At 43.6% G+C, this 17,750-nt stretch overlaps 1 protein-coding gene across 1 annotated transcript in view; it reads left to right on the top strand.

Annotated features, from left to right (window-relative positions):
- Positions 1 to 17,750, top strand: part of Naam (Nicotinamide amidase) — a 67,137-nt gene that overhangs the window by 30,623 nt on the left and 18,764 nt on the right. The window contains exon 2 of the mRNA XM_080270049.1: positions 10,951 to 11,080. Within this exon, the coding sequence (XP_080126175.1) occupies positions 10,951 to 11,080 (130 nt within the window). The remainder of the gene's footprint in view (positions 1 to 10,950; positions 11,081 to 17,750) is intronic.

Genomic DNA, 17,750 nt, shown 5'->3' with positions numbered 1-17,750 from the left:
TGTACACACACACACACACACACACACACACACACACTCACACACACACGCTACACTTGTGTTCAGAGGTCACGAACAAGCACACGGAAACGCACATGGACTAAGTGTATTAGGATGCCAACTGATTCACGCACACGAACACAAAGACGAGTACATACACATGTTGACAAATTCACACATGCCCACATACACACACACACTCACACCTAAACAAACACTTACATTATAAAACACACACACACATTATCAGAAAACACATACACAAAGTTTCAGAAACACATGGGAAAAAAACCACACATACACAAAGTTGTACGCACAATGTCAGAAACGTACATACAGAAATCAGTCAAACATATACACATACTGTTACGTACACAGCCAGGGTCGCGTGTATGTGTGTAGGTTCCAGACACGAGGGGTATCGACCTGTTCTGCCGCCACCATCACCACCACCACTGCCACCACCACCACCACCATCACTACCACTGCCACCACCACCACCACTGCCACCAACAACACCACAACCCATGCTTTGCTTGAAGTTATTTCTGTTTTACTGTTTGCTTTGGACAAAAATCAAGTAAACAAATCGTGACTTGTGACTCGCCAAAGTTTAAATTGGCGCGTATTGCGTCTGACGGCAACGGTACCAGACATCGCCAAATCAAATCGGTCACGCATCAGCTTTCGTAAAATCGTTATATCTACGCCAAGGTTTATTACTGAAGTGTCAGCTCCTACGTCTTTATGGCTGCCCAGTCTAGTGAACTACTCAACATGATCCTACCATCTGAAAATTTAGTGCTGTGACAATTTCAAGAATTCTTTTGGCATTTTTTCAGTTTAAATTTTGGTGAAATTTGAGACAATCGATTTCACATGGTCATAATAATTTTTCGTGAGGATTACCCCCCCCCAAAAAAAAATAAATAAATAAATGTATCTGCATTGAAATTGCCCACGGAACCGGTGTAATAAGCAAAATAAAGCGCTTAGAGGTGTTAGAGAGCACCCAATGGGTTAATGAAGGCTGTAACAAACCCCTCCGACTCTTACAAAAAAAAAAAAAAAAAAAATCCCCTATGCAGATGAAAATCTTGTGGAGACAGCAAGAATATGACTGAATGTATCCAAGGCGCCGGTGGCTGTTTTACCCTTTGACAGGCTATTGAGAGAGGCCTTCACGTGATGGCGCTGATATAGCCAGGTGGACCCACTGTCTGGTTATCGAACGTCCCTCAATTCCCTCCCTGTCCCCCGAAAAAGAGACGGTGGACTGCAAGATGAGGCCAATTCAGCCTCCAGTCCACCGGGTTTATGTCTGACATAAGCCTGGGCCACAACAACAACTGAAGCACCCAAGGAGCGCATACCTCAGCCAATGCCATTAAAAAGGATCCAGATCCAGATCCGTTCCAAAATTTGTTCAATTCTTTCTTGGTCCATGCCCCACCTTTCCACAGAATTTCATTGAAATTTATTCAGAACTTTTGCAGATGTTTTGCGGAATACTCCGGATCCGGATCCGCCCTAAAATTTAATCATTTGTTCCTTGGCCCGTGGCCAACCTTTCCACAAAATTTCACCAAAATCCGTTCATAACTTTTTGGATAATCCTGCTAACAAACAGACAGACAAGCAAACCAACGCGGGGTAAAACATAACCTCCTTGGCGGAGGTAACAATATCCACAGCAATAACGACGACACTGCCTGGGGTACCTCTCTCCTGAATAAAATCGTCTGGAGTTAAGGATAAATCTCTCTCTCTCTCTCTCTCTCTCTCTCCTTGCTAATCCCTCTCTCTGACACCACCACCACATCAGTCACACTAAGTCTCACACTTCCATATCAACCACAACTACCACTACCACAATTTCCTACCACCTTCACACAATTATTATCTGTGCTATTACAAGTATGGTACCACAATGCAATTCCTACCACATTAGACATTACCACCACCATCACTACCACACCTCCATAACCACAATTACCGCCACCACCCTCACCACCACTGTCATAAACACCACTATCGACGCAGCAACCACCAACACCACCACAATTTTCACACCACTACCACTGCCACCACCACACCTACCATTCTACCACAGCAACCTTGACCCAGTGAGGTACCTCTAAACATGACCACGTGTCTGACCTCTCTCTCTCTCTCTCTCTCTCTCACACACACACACACACACACACACACGTGTGTGTGTGTGTGTGTGTGTGTGTGTGTACACATTACTCAGTTCTGTCTGCTGACGGCTGTAAATCAAGTCCATTATTTTTTTTTTTTTTAGGTCATATTCTACAACAAACTAGGTTGGATAAATCTGTATTTGTGGAATGGATTCGAACCTTTGCCCCTGGTCACAGCGGGTTGTCGTTGCTGTGGCCCCAGTCTCATTTGAAAGAAAACCCGGTGGACTGGAGGGTGAGGCTGTCCTCCTGCAGTTCACCAACCCCTTCTTTAGGGGACAGGGAGGGAGCTGAGGGACGTTTGTAATAGCCAGGCAGAGGTGCCACCCACTGATATCGGTGCCACCACGTGAAGGTCTCCCTCTCTAGTGGATCAAACGTACAGTTGGAGTTAGAAGTTCTTACCCTTTCCCAAAATTTCATCCTTTCAGTTCTGTGGCTTCACCCCCCTCCATCTTCAGACCATCTATTCAGCTTTATAATAGACTTTTGGAACTGGAGGGGTTGGACATAGACCCGTATTCTCGTCGGTTAAGGAATCTCCCTAGCGCCTTTTCCTATGCGATTTATTTTATTACATCTTACTGTCGTCTTCTGTCTTGCACAAATTCTTACAATATCGCCATATCTGCAAAAGTAACATACAAAAGGATATTAACCAGCCATACGATATTCAAAAATAAATCACTGAGGAAGAGGTGTTGGGGAGCGTCCTTAACTAACAAGAGTACCAGCTATATCCAAAAATAAATCACTAAGGAAAAGGTGTTAGGGAACTTCCTTAAAGCCTTTGCAACCCCCTTCACTACCTGGAGTCCCTGTGTGTAAACAATGGTCAGGTGAAGAGGAATAACTGATAAATTATGTATCACCGGATGAAGGGGTCTTGTTTAACTAATGGGGTTAACAGTGAGGTCAAGGATGGAAAGGAGGGAAAGAAGGAAGGGAGGGAGGGAGGGAGGGAGGGAGGGAAGGTAGGAAAGAGAGAAGAAGGAAGGGAGGGGAGAAAAGAGGTGAGATGGAGGGGAGGGAGGGAGGGGAGGAAAGAGGGGAGAAGGAAGGGAAAATGAGAGGGGAGGAGAGGGGAGAAAGAAGGGAGAGAGGCAGGGAGGGGAGAAGGGAGAGGGAAGGAAGGAGAGGAAGAGAAGGGAAGGGAGGAGAGAAAAGTATGACGGGAGAGGAGGGGAGGGGAGGAAGGAAAATTATGATGGGAGAGGAGCGGAGGGAAATAAGGGAGGAAGAGAAGGGAAGGGGAGGGGAAGGAAGACAGGAAGGAAGGGGAAAAAAGAAAGAGGAGAATATTATGAGAGGAGGGAGGGGAGAAGGAGAGGGTTCTAGATAAGGATAATAAGGAGTGAGGGGAGGAGAGAGACAGGGGAGGGGAGGGAAATGGATTACGAAGGGGAGGTGGAGACGAGGAGAAGGGGGAATGAAGGTGTGAATCTCTCTCTCTCTCTCTCTCACACACACACACACACACACACACACACACACACACACACACACACACACACACACACGCAAGGGCAACTAAAGTAAGCACCTCCACTCAGCTCAACCCATTACAGAGAAATTGCACCTTCCCTTCCTTCATTCCTTCCTTTTCTTTGTTCCTTCCCTTCATTTCTTTCTCCATATTTACCCATCCATCCTTCCTTCCTTCATTTCTTTCTTATATCACTTCATTCACTTATTTATTTTCGGTATTATTTTCCTTGTCATGTAATCTTTTCCACAGTCCATATACTGATTTCATTTTTTTCAGTCCTTCCTTCAGTCTTTCTTTCATTTATTCATCCATCCATCCATTCTTTCTTTCTTTCATTAATTTATTCATCCATCCATTCTTTCTTTCTTTCATTCATCCATCCATTCTTTCATTCATTCATTCATTCATTCATCCATCCATCCATCCTTTCATTCATTCATCCATCATTTCTTCCCTTGTTCTTTAACCACTTCACTCCGATGACGTCTTCCTGTTTCAGCAAAGTTCAGATCATCAAACTATTCCCTGCCTCAGACTTGGATCGAAATCACGTTCTTTCAGGCAGCGGAACACGCCTCCAACGCTTGACACTCACAGGAAAGACTCAACGTGATTTACAATGACCTAAATAAAGCTGACCTGACCTGTCGATCTGACCTGGCCTGACCTCACCTGACCTGGCCTGACCTCACCTGCTTTGCCCTGACCTCACCTGCCCTGCCCTGACCCCAGCTGACCTGGCCTGACATCACCTGCCCTGTCCTGACCTCACCTGACTTGGCCTCTCACCTGCCCTGCCCTGCTCTGACCTGGCCTGACCTCACCTGCCTTGCTCTGACCTGACTTAAAAAGGAAAAGAATGAATTTACCTGAAGTGACTCAGATTTTTTGCATTGATCTGAGAGAGAGAGAGAGAGAGAGAGAGAGAGAGAGAGAGAGAGAGAGAGAGAGTAGGAGCCGGTTCCACTCGTCCGTCACGTCACAGGTAATGTAATAATTCATAATATGGAGTGAAAGAGAGAGAGACAAAAAAGGAAATGAGAAGGAAATTGTGGGAGAATGAGGGAGAAAGGGAGAGAGAATGAGGCAGAAAGGGTGGGAGAATGAGGGAGAAAGAGTGGGAGAATGGGGGAGCAAGGGAGAATGAGGGAGAAAGGGTGGGAGAATGGAGGAGAAAGGGAGAGAATGAGGGAGAAAGGGTGGGAGAATGAGAGAGAAAGGGAGGGAAAATGAGGGTGAAAGGGAAGGAGAAGGAGAGGGAGAATGAGAGAGAAAGCGTGGGAGAATGAGGGAGAAGGAGTGGGAGGGCGAGGGAGAAAGGGAGGGAAAATGAGGGACAAAGGGAGGAAAAGAAAGGAAGGTAGGGAGAATGACGAAGAAACTGAAAGTGAGAAAATGAAAGGAGGAAGGGACACACAAAGAAAATGACAGGGAGGGAGAAAATAAGAAAGACAGAGGGAGAAAAATGAACGAAAGGGTGAATGAGGGAGAATGAGAAAGAATGCGAGAGAAAATGAAAGGAATGAAGGGAGAATGAGAATGAATAAGGGAGAAAATGAAAGAGAAAGAGAATGAGAAAGAATGCGAGAGAAAATGACAGAAAGGAAGGGAGAATGAGGAAGGAAGATAACAAAGGAATGAAGGGCGAATGAGGAAGAAAAATAACAAAGGAATGAAGAGAAATTGAAGAAGAAAAATAACAAAGGAATGATGATAGAATGAAAAAGAAAAATAACAAAGGAATGAAGAGAGAATGAAGAAGAAAAATAACAAAGGAATGAAGAGAAATTGAAGAAGAAAAATAACAAAGGAATGAAGATAGAATGAAGAAAAATAACAAAGGAATGAAGAGAGAATGAGAGGGTGAGAGAGAAGGAGGGGCAGTTACTGGGAAATTGCCTTGTCAGAATGCCAGCATGCAAGCTGTTAGTGAAGGAGGGAAGGAAGACGACAAGGAAGGAGGGAAAGAAGACCATAAGAAAGGAAGGAGGAAGGGAGGCGATAAGGAAGGAGGGAAAGAAGACCATAAGAAAGGAAGGAGGGAAGGGAGGCGATAATGAAGGAAGGAAGGACGATGATAAGGAAGGTGGGAAGGAGGACGACAAGGGAGGAGGGAAGGAAGGATGGAAGGACAGAATGCGTAGGGGAGAGAATGGAGGAATGAGAGAGAGAGAATGGGTAATGGAGGGAGAATGAAGGAAGCAAGGAGAGAGGGGAGAAGATAAGGAATGAAGGAAGGACAAAACGAGCAAGAGAGAGAATGAAGGAGGGAAGGAAGATCAGGAAGGAAAAAGGGATTGTAGGAGATAAAATGTGAGGGAGTCAGTGAATGAAGGAGGGAAAGAGGGAGGCACGGAGAGACTGAAGGAGAAAAGGTGAGCGAGAGGTTTGTGAAGGAGGGAACGAGGGAGGGAGGGATTGAAGGAGAAAATAAGTGAAGGAAGGAAGGAAAAAGGAAAGGAGGGAGTAAGTTAGTGAAGGAAGGGAGAGAGGAAGGGAGTCCGTGAAGGAAGTAAGGAAAGAAAGAGGGAGGAGTCAGTGAAAGAAGGAAGGAAAGAGAGCGAGTTACTGAAGGAGAGAATATGTGATGAAGGGAGTCAAGGAAGAACGGAGAGTAGGGTGGAGGGAAGGACGGAGTCAATGGAAGAAGGAAAGCAAGCGGAAGAGAGGGAGGAAAAAAATGAATGAATGAATAAAGCAAGGAGAAAAAGGACGTCAGTGAAGGAAGAATGGTGGGAGTGAGGGGAGCGGATAAGTGATGGAAGGAAAGAAGGAAGAATGGAAGGAACAGGAAAGGAAGGAGGAACGGAGGAAATGAAGAAATGAGTGAGAAATTCGATGTGTGTGAGTGGGGGGGGGGGGTAGGAAAAGGGTTGGTTGAATGGACAGGAGTGAGCGGGACAGGGTGGGATGATGGTGGGTGGTGTGGAATAGGGTGAGGGCAATACACCTTGTGAGGATGAGCACGGTATACATCTCAAAACTTTCTCCTTGAATAATTAGACATTAGTGCGCACCTTTCTCGCATACTTGGTGACTCACGAAACTGAAACATTAAAGAGGAAATAATGACTAATGGCGAAGAGAGAGAGAGAGAGAGAAAGAGAGAGAGAGAGAGGGGGGGGGGAATCTAGGGCAGGAGCTTAAAGGCAAGAGGAAGGGTAAAAAAACACTAATTACAAGTTTACGAAGGGGAGCAACGAAAATATCAAAACAATTAACCCATTCACCACCAGGACCTCTCTCTCTCTCTCTCTCTCTCTCTCACTCATCAGTCATCGCCACCACCATCATTAATCATTTGTAAATCTCTCTCTCTCTCTCTCTCTCTCTCATAATCATCAGTCATCACCACCATCACCATATTAGTCCTCTCTATCATAATCATCATGTATCACCACCAACACCGCTATATCAGCCCATTGTAATTCTCTCTCCCTCTTCTAAACCTAGTTCAAATATTCTATCATAAGCAGCATAAAATCTTAGCCAGCAAGGATATAACTAGTCATGGCGTTTTGGGCATAGGCCTATAAACCCCTTCAACCATCGCCTTTTTACCGAGGGCGTATTTTATTATTATTATTATTATTATTATTATCATTATTATTACTCTTATTATTATTATTATTATTCTCGCTGCCACCAGACGATTTTACTCAGCTTAAAACCCAATGAACATATGAAGACTGCCCCATTGTCTAACCCGTTGTAAAGACGCTTTCCTGAATAAATCGTCTGGCTGGCTTAAGACCTAACCCACGACTCTATGCTGAAGAATCCGTAAAAGCAAGTATATATTTTTTCCAATCTCCCTACTTACCCCAATTTTGGGCCCCATCCCCTTTTTCCATAGCACCACCATGTACAAAAGGCTATGTCCGTATTTAAAGGGATGTTAAGAATATACCACGATTCCTTTAAGCTGAAAATCTGTAAAAAGCAATCAGTTCTCTCTCTCTCTTTACCCCCTTTACTATGCCAGCACGTAGACCACAAACATGACATGCGAGACGGTACTGCTAATGTAAAGTAATTATAACGCAGAAGACACTACACTGGGTTGTATGTGTTCAGTTTTTTTTTTTTTTTTTTTTTACGAGTTCCTGTGGTACTTTACGACTATCAGATACCATACTGTAACGGCCATTATTTTCTTATCATTATGGCAGCATTACTCAACAGCTCTTCGTATGAATTCTAGGGATGTATGGGCATTTGTGCACGTAAAACAACACGCTAATAACTTTTCATCTCATCTATCTGGCACTACTGTTGGGCTGCCAGGCGCATGATGAGGCTCCCTCTCGCTGATCCCCAGAATCACGAAAATGGGGATAAATTTGTTTCCTGATCAGGCATCATATTGCTTCTTTTTATCCGTGCTATCGACAAGGAAGACTGCCGGGTGGAAAATGAGGATAATGCGCGAGGGAGATGGGTTTTGTTGCGGGCTGCGTGTGGGAGATAGGTTTGGTGAGCGTCGCTAGATGGCAGCACCCGCTAGAGTTGTCTATCTACAAGCGCTAGAATGTTGCTTACAACACTCCAGGGTGTATATTAAGGATCATAACCAATTCTCGAAACATAAACACAGGGGTCTCCACAACAATTTACGATTATCACAGAATGTTGCGTTTTTATTTATTTTATTGTTATTATTCACTCAATGGTATGGCTACTAAAGACTACAAATATGCATTATAATCCACGATTTACCCTTAAGAAAGACTATAACCGGCCAGCTATTACACGCACCATTGCCCCAGTGTAGCAGGGTTGATTACAGATGCCAAATAAAAATGCTGGAAGGTAAACAGTACTCAAGAAACTGCTGTGGGCTGCTAAAACCTTTGCAGTGTCGCTAAACTCTTGCTAAAATCCCTAAAGCATAGTTCTATTTAATACTTCTGGATCAAAAAATTTGCTAGTCTGAATATTATTGGATCTCGTATCGAAAGCGCTAACTTGGCAACACTGGAGCCAGAATGTAAACACGAGAAAAGCGCGGACAATTTCGTAAACATGAAGAGCGGAACGTAAACATCCAGACTTCCTCTATTTTACCGCGATTTTCCAGTGTACACGGGTTGCTGAGCGAATTTCAAACCTTATAAGTGTTTACGTAGATATTTTAAAAGTCGTACACAGCGGTTCTCGGTTCTAAACTAAGGCATGCTTAAAATTTAGGAGAGTAATTTTCGTCATAATAGGGACGATGGAGCTAAATTTTGAGAAGGGCCAATATAAATCTTGAATATTTGTCTTCGCGTAGGAATTAATATGCAATCTCTCTCTCTCTCTCTCTCTCTCTCTCTCTCTCTCTCTCTCAACACACACACACACAAACCAAGTACAGCTCACTAACCCCTCCAGTCTCAAGCTTAATATCACCAAATAACAGACCACTTGCAATCTCTCTCTCTCTCTCTCTCTCTCTCTCTCTCTCACACACACACACACACACACACACACACACACACACACACACACACCAAGTACAACGTCACTAACCCCTCCAATCTCAAATATAATATCACCAAATAACAGACCACTTACAATCTCTCTCTCTCTCTCTCTCTCTAAGTTTAATACCGCTAAATAACAGAGCACTTGTCCATCTCACGTGTTCATACCAGCAAATAACAGATCGCCTATGTTACCTGAATTAGCGCTTGGGTATAAGAGATATGCCGTCCCCAACACGCACAGGGAACGAACTGACTGAGAGGAAGGGCACGAATGGACCTAGTGTGTGTGTAATTCACCGGGTCGGTCAGGATCACTTGATGGTCGTGATCGTCAGCTTTTACCCTCCCGGAAGGGAGCTGAGAGCTCATATAGTCCGATCTAAGGGCAAGGCTGTGACTTTCACACACCCACACACCCGTCCCCTTGCTCAAGGGGGACAGTAACCACCCACTTCGTCAGTGAAACTTTTCGCAACCTGAGCGAGGCGAGAACTCCCGTCTACCAGATGGCAAGCGAGAACGTTACCACTGCACCAGCGAGCGGTGTGTGTGTGTGTGTGTGTGTGTGTGTGTGTGTGTGTGTGTGTGTGTGTGTGTGTGTGTGTGTGTTTTAATGCTTGTCTGAGAGTGGCGCGTGCTTACTTTCATGTTCTAATTATAAAAAATCACCACACTCGTAAACACCGTAATGCTTTTCTATCACTGACTCAGAACAGAAACTATTTATAACATGCCCTATAACAGCCTGGAAAAGACAAATATATGTGTTAAATACCTGTTGATCTCTGTCCTTTTTATTTTTTATGTATTTATTTACTGAATCTCACAACGCCCATTTTCTCAGGGTGTATTACCCCCGCCCCTCACCACCATGCTCCAAATCCCTCCCCCCCCCCTCTCTCTCTCTCTTTCTTTCAAGTCGCTGATGGTGATCTTTTACAAATCTGTTCCCACCGCCAGCGCCGCCCCTTAAACAAGGCTATTTCCGCTACTACTTCCCCATCGCCCACCATCATCTTAGTCTATCCCACCCACTACTCTCCATCCACCCCACCAGTTTTGTGTGTGTGTGTGTGTTTTTTTTTTTACATACTTTTGATGTGCACCTCACCGGCATACCTGCAACGCCTGTCTGTACAGTATGTATTTCCCCAGCATGCCCCACCACCCACCATCCTCCCAGCCCATCCCGCCCACTCCACTCCACCCACTGAATTCACATATTTCAGACACTGCTGTACTGCTAGGAGTGATTCTTGGCAAACGAATTCGGTCACTTAACATGAAACGATCTGTAGCTACTGATTAGGGAGAGAGGGAAGGAAGAAAAGAGTGGAGGTAGGAAGGAAAAGGAAACAAGAAGGAAAAGAGGGAGGGAAAGGAGAAAGTATGGTGGGAAGGAAGGAAGAAAGGAGAAAGAAGGGTTGAAAAGGAGAAAGAAGGGAGGGAAAGGAGAAAGGAGGGAGGAAACGAAGGAAGAAAGGAAAGATGGAGGGAGGGAAAGGAGAAAGGAGGAAGCAAGGAGAGATGGAGGGAGGGAAAGGAGAAAGAAGGAAGCAAGGAGAGATGGAGGGAGGGAAAGGAGAAAGGAGGGAGGAAACGAAGGAAGAAAGGAGAGATGGAGGGTGGGAAAGGAGAAGGAGGGAGGAAACGAAGGAAGAAAGTAGAGGGAGGCCTGAACATCTCACTAGAATCATGAGGTTCGTGTGGTCCAAGTATCCTTCAGCGCTATGTATCCTTCAGCTTTATGTATCCTACTCACACCGCTCTTCTCTTGTATCCACAGAGACGGGTTCCTGAGCCAGAGCGAATTCTCGGCGCTGTGTCGGGCTCTTTTCCGGAATGAGCGAGGCAAACCCTACCCAGTCGACACCTCCATGCTTGACACCATCTTCACCATATTTGACACCAATAAGGTATGTCAGGATCCAGTGTTTAAAATGTAACTTAATGATGCCCGACACGTGTTTTACATACATCATTCACACTTTACTGGTACATACGCACATAAATATTTTACTAAATTTTTTCACTATCCACCATCTTTGACACCATTAACATCAGGAAGGCGCTCTGTTATCTCTAGTCTCATCCACAGCCTTCTATTATCTTCAGTATCATCCACACGGTAAGGCTAGTAAGGCTCTGTCCTTAGCATAAGAATGTGTAAGGGTTGAGGCCAAGGTAAGAATAAAAGGATTTGATTTCGAGAACAATCAGTCTGACGTCAAAGTCACAGGGAAGGCTCAAAGTACAATCAGTCAGAGGTTAAAGTCACAAGGAAGGCTCAAAGTACAATCAGTCAGAGGTTAAAGTCACAAGGAAGGCTCAAAGTACAATCAGTCAGAGGTTAAAGTCACAAGGAAGGCTCAAAGTACAATCAGTCTGAGGTTAAAGTCACAAGGAAGGCTCAAAGTACAATCAGTCAGAGGTTAAAGTCACAAGGAAGGCTCAAAGTACAATCAGTCAGAGGTTAAAGTCACAGGGAAGGCTCAAAGTACAATCAGTCTGAGGTTAAAGTCACAAGGAAGGCTCAAAGTACAATCAGTCTGAGGTCAAAGTCACAAGGAAGGCTCAAAGTACAATCAGTCAGAGGTCAAAGTCACAGGGTCAAAGTTCATGGTCACAGGGAAAGGTCAACTCAGTTTTGATCTGATTTGTACCAGACTTCGTGGAAATGATGTGAGTCAGGCAAAAACGTGGGCATTCAGTTTTGGGGAAATTGAGTCAAAAGCCAGGGTCCCAGGGCAGGGTGTACCACTACCACACCATCATTTGCCACATTAACCCTTTCACGCCGACAAGAAAAAGAAAAGGAGATATATTACATTCCAGCTTCAGACGATTTTATTCGAGAGAGGCCTTAATAATTCATCCAGCCATTCATCATCCAATTCTACTTTGCCACGTGGGGGGTGTAGGGGCCCCGGGCTAGGCCACTCAGTCCAGACATTTAAGGTGACTGACTACTCCCTACCTCGTCCCAACCTTAAACCCATATGGACCAAATCCAGTAAGAGCGCCTCGACCCACTAAACCACCAGGCGTCATACAAATGGGTAAATAGATAAATAAGTAACTAGACACAAGTAAAACATTATCAGAGCAACTCACAGCAATGAGAATTTTGTTTTATTTTGGCTAACTTCACGATTTTATTCCGCAAAGTGCAATATTACGGAGTTAGGCCCAACCCCCTTCTATACAAGGAAGGAAGTGCGGCGTCCCGATCGACTGCCTGCTCTGCCTGCCCAAGTCTTACGTTCAAATCCAAGCTGTGTCCGAAACTTAAAATTAGAACTGGTGCTGTGCCCTTTAATAGCCTATATGCTGCTAAATGGCATGCAGGGGACAGGGCGACATGAAGGCGATCTGTTTGTGGCCACCCCTTACGGGATTAAGACGTCTGGTTATAGACTATGTTCGCACCCTGCCGCTTCTCTTGATGGTACACATATGGACCCAAACACTCACAGACACAGCCTTTCCAACCCTGCAACTTTCACACCACCTTTACCACAGACACCCCTTACCCATTCCTCCTTCGTCAGCTTGAGGAAGGGTTGAGAGTACGAAGTTAGTATCGTATAATTACAGTAATATTTTCCTTGTACAGTGTAATATATAAATACATGACAACCACTGCATATTTAGTTCTTATATGTGTAATCTGAAGTGATGACGTGCCGTTTTTAGAGTCACCTGGAGTAGAAGATAATAACTGCAGACATATTAGCCTTACACGTTATTTTAATGCGGGTAATGTGAGATGCCAGCGGTCTTATAAGGTTCTTTAGTTGCTTCGGAGTTTGGAAAGAGAGCGCTTGGTATTATGTAACTCTGACTTCGTAGCGGGTCTCAGTGCCGAATAAAGGACCAAAGCCATGAGTCATAAGAAAAGATTATACAGTACTGCTTTTGACCCTGACTGTATATGGCTAAACCTTGATGAATATAATCGTCTTCAGGTGAATATAGAAGTAGTTGGGATAAGATGACACCCATTTAGTTGACGTGGGCTATACCTTTGCATCTTAACTTGGCCCAGATTTTCGTTGTTATTTCACGTAGATCAGTGACAGGTAGGACTTCATCTCCACACCTTTTGCATCAGCACTTCTTCGTGACTGGCATCATATGTTCGTGTTTACTTTCACAACACAGCAGTGAAGATGGAGAGATGGCAGTTTTAGGCCAAGTCAGTGTAAAAAGCGTATCGTTCCTTAAGTACTGCATGTGGACAGCTAAGGTTCAGGTACTATGGATTTAGAGTCTTCAATTTAGGGGCGTCTCTTCTACCCATTCCAATTTCAAACAACAAAATCAACTATCATATTTTTCTTTTTCTTGTTTTTAGGCTTCATTTGAGGCTTATCTGTTCTTCCTGTTACTCTTCAGAGGGCAAATTAAGTTACCTTATTCTTTTTCATTTTTTCTTTCCTTTTTTCAATCTTCACTTTAGTTTTTTTTAGTTTTTTTTCCTCCCGATACATTTTCAGAGGAGAGAATAACTTTTTTTTTCTTTTATTTAGTGGTCCTGTGTTGCCGTAAACCAAGGGGATGTTACTGTGTGTGTGTGTGTGTGTGTGTGTGTGTGTGTGTGTGTGTGTGTGTGTGTTTTCTATTCTTGGACACATGTTTAATTTTGGAGGGACTTTTCGAGGTGGAGGGGTTAGATGGGACACACACACACACACACACACACACACACACACACACACACACACACACACACACACATGCCTGGAATGAAGGACTGGTGTTATGAGCAGGCTGTCATTTTTCCTGTTATAATTTCAGAGGACGAAATTAGTGACCAAGAGTCCGGAAAATTCAGTTAACAAAGTAAAAGTACAAAATTGGTACTTAGGTGATGAGTTTTTTTTTTTTTTTTTTTTTTTTTTTTTTTTTGAGTGGTTCCGGGTCATTGGCTTCCCGACTTGCCTTGACAACATAAGAGGAATTACACCCGCGCTCGCTATAGAAAGAGCTGGGGTACTGGAGGGATCATACACAAGCTTCATGAACCCTTACCTAACGCAGACCATCCTTACGTTGAATAAAGCCTTCTGGTACGGTCTCGCGAATTAAAAAAGAGAAAAAAAAAAGCAGATTGATTAGGCTAATTCTCCTATACAGATCTTCCTATTCATCTCAGTATAACTTCAGAGGATAAGATTATACGTGTTTTACTGTAACCTGGCTGTAAACTGCTATCCCTCCATCTTGAATGCAGTGTTGTAACAGTTTAGCAATTGAATATACGGTAATGGTAGGCTGGATGAAGTGCTATGGGTAGGATATACAGTCAGGATGAAGTGCTATGGAGAGGATATACAGTCAGGATGAAGTGCTATGGAGAGGATATACAGTTAGAATGAAGTGCTATGGAGAGGATATACAGTCAGGATGAAGTGCTATGGAGAGGATATACAGTCAGGATGAAGTGCTGTGGAGAGGATATACAGTCAGGATGAAGTGCTATGGAGAGGATATACAGTCAGGATGAAGTGCTGTGGAGAGGATATACAGTCAGGATGAAGTGCTGTGGAGAGGATGTACAGTCAGGATGAAGTGCTGTGGAGAGGATGTACAGTCAGGATGAAGTGCTGTGGAGAGGATATACAGTCAGGATGAAGGGCTGTGGAGAGGATGTACAGTCAGGATGAAGGGCTGTGGAGAGGATGTACAGTCAGGATGAAGGGCTGTGGAGAGGATGTACAGTCAGGATGAAGGGCTGTGGAGAGGATGTACAGTCAGGATGAAGTGCTGTGGAAAGGATATACGATCACAGAATCGCCATTTTCTGCCACTAAGCATCGCAAAATAAGCTGCAAAGGGGAAAAAAAATCTACGCTTAGGTAGTGTTAAAAGACTGTGGTAACCAAGACTCCAAATAACCTAGGTAGTAAACTAATAATTAAAAGATGGGTAATTAACACTTTGGCCCTTAATTCTGGTTCTTCTGCTTCCTATCTTGACACACTTTGTTAGATCACGAGAGGTTTTTAGAACTGAACGGTTAGAGGTTCACTGGGGCGCTGGAGAGGGACGCCTTCATTTGGTGGCATCAGTATAACTGGGTGGTAGAGCAGCCCGGTTATACAAACGTTCCTTAACCCCACTCCCCCAACTCCCGAAATGAGGATGGTGGGCTACAGGAGGGAGGCTACTTCAGGCTGCAGTCCAAGTCCACTGGGTGTACTTCCACACGATTCGAGGCTACAAATACTACGACTACTACTACTACTATATTACTACTATTACTACTACCACCACCCCTTCATTATAACAGATTTCTACCATTCCTTGTGGAGACGCCTGTTACAATTTCAGAGGAAAAAATTACTACCCAAGGCTCTGATTTAAGTGATAATGTGAAGGTGCAAAATTAGTACTTTGTGTAATAATGGGGGTCGAGTTTCTTGGCACGAATGGTTTTCCTGGGTCACTGGCTTCCCGCGTTGCCAGGGGAAGGGTGAGGCGCGATGGTAACGGTCGTGACAGGCCGTTATTGTGAATTCTTGGAAACGGAGAAGGAAAAGAAATATGATAAGGGGGAGGGGGAAGTGGATTAAAAAAAATGTAATAATGAGAGAGAGAGAGAGAGAGAGAGAGAGAGAGAGAGAGAGAGAGAGAGTGTGTGCCACCTTCAAATCTCCATTCTCTGGGTCAATCTTGCTTTCACTTGCTCGTCAGTCCAAACACGCTTGTATCTTTAGCTCACAAAAAAAACGGGGGGAGGGGTCTCGGTGTTCAAAACTGATCTCAACCCCTTCAGCCTGGGGACGTATTATTATAGATTTGCTTCCCACAGACGATTTTATTCAGCTTAAGGATTTTTTTTTTTTTTTTTTTTTTTACTAAGGGGTTGCAAAAGGGCTTCATTAAACTCTTATTTATGAAGAATTGTTGATACTGAAAAGGCATAGAACACAAGTTACTAACGTTTCATATGCAAAACAAGTCGCTAAGGAAAAGGTGCTACGAACTTCCTGTGTCAGCGATAACACGGCTCACTTTGTCAGTCGCACTTTTCTAACTGGACACGTCACTGCTTCATCTATCTCTTATTTGATCGATAAAATTTAAGACTTCAAACTGATCAAGAAAAACTGGCCTGGATCATACAGGTTAATTTCCGCTAGGGTAATAGTAGTAGTAGTAGTAGTAGTAGAAGTAGTAGTAGTAGTAATAATAATAATAATAATAATAATAATAATAATAATAATAATAATACCGTAAATATAATAATAATAATAATAATAATAATAATAATAATAAATAGATAACGGAAGAAACGTGTCGAAAAGAAGCCTATACACCCATACATACATGCTTTGGGAGAGGGGGTCTCTCTCTCTCTCTCTCTCTCTCTCTCTCTCTCTCTCTCTCTCTCTCATCAGTCAGCTGTCGTAAAGTGCAGCCATAAAAGCTCATTACACATAATTACCATGAACGTAAATATCAGGGATCCCATCATTAAGGTCTAATTAGGTCTCCTCGAGGCTCCTAAATTGTGGTTATTAATGACGTCCCTCAGAGCAAGGACGGGAGGGACTAAGAATATATTACACCCTCGCAGGTTCTTAAGTTAGGGTAAAATGTATTAGCTACCCCTTTCGCTACATATTACATTTTCTCTGGTGCATGTTTCGCCAGATTTCTTGTACAGAGAGACTATATTTTCCAGTTTTCATAATGGGACTGACCGGTTAATGAATAGTCTACACTCAGTAAAAATATCTTGGTGTTTTTATTTGGCAAAATTTTACAGCAATTCCAAGTACCAGCTACCGTGCTTCGCTTTGGAGATGCATGAAACTCCACGGAAATGCCCCGCCGCATTTTTCGCGTAAGCATAATATAACACCTAAGGGAACAGTTATTAGAAGCCAAAACACACCTTCAGAAAACTTCAATCGACATGAAACTGAAACTGGTTCATCTGGTACCCAATTCCAACCATCATGTTAAGTCTCATCAAAATCCTTTTTCCAGTTTTGGCTGCGCTACACACACACACACACACACACACACACACACACACACACACACACACACACACACACACACACACACACAGAATTACAGTATACTCGTATTAGATGCAACACAGGGATTTGTTCACTTTACATAAGAAGAAATAAAAATACACCAGTTCTAAAGTCAGTACAGAACCACCTGAGATCCCAAGGCGACGTGTTCACAAACGATTTTGCCTGAACCTCATTATTTCATATTCAAATACATATAAATTTAGAAAACTATTATTAATATATGTCACGAATCAATTCGCGACATTTTCCTTTTGTGAGAAGCCACGAACTATTAGTGGAAAACTCACTGCGTATCGCTCAGCTAACCGTTTCTCCCTCCATTTCGGGGTACACTTTTCAAAACATTCGTCACTGTTTTCAAAAGTGACCGATTTAATGCACGTCACTAAGTGCTGTACTGAGCGATACTATTGTTTTCTTTATTGTTCGCCCCTGCTTGCACTTGACCGTTAAAAATGCGGCCTAGTGCTCCGCTTTTGTTCCCACGACTTAGTCCAGTTGTTGCTGCGACGGAGAGAGGTCCTGT

This window comes from Coenobita brevimanus, chromosome 39 (genome assembly GCF_032717465.1).
Source record: "Coenobita brevimanus isolate Jiangsu-jjx chromosome 39, ASM3271746v2, whole genome shotgun sequence".
Lineage (NCBI taxonomy): Eukaryota > Metazoa > Arthropoda > Malacostraca > Decapoda > Coenobitidae > Coenobita > Coenobita brevimanus.
The sequence above is the reverse complement of the archived record's forward strand: the minus strand, read 5'-3'. Positions and strand labels throughout refer to the sequence as shown.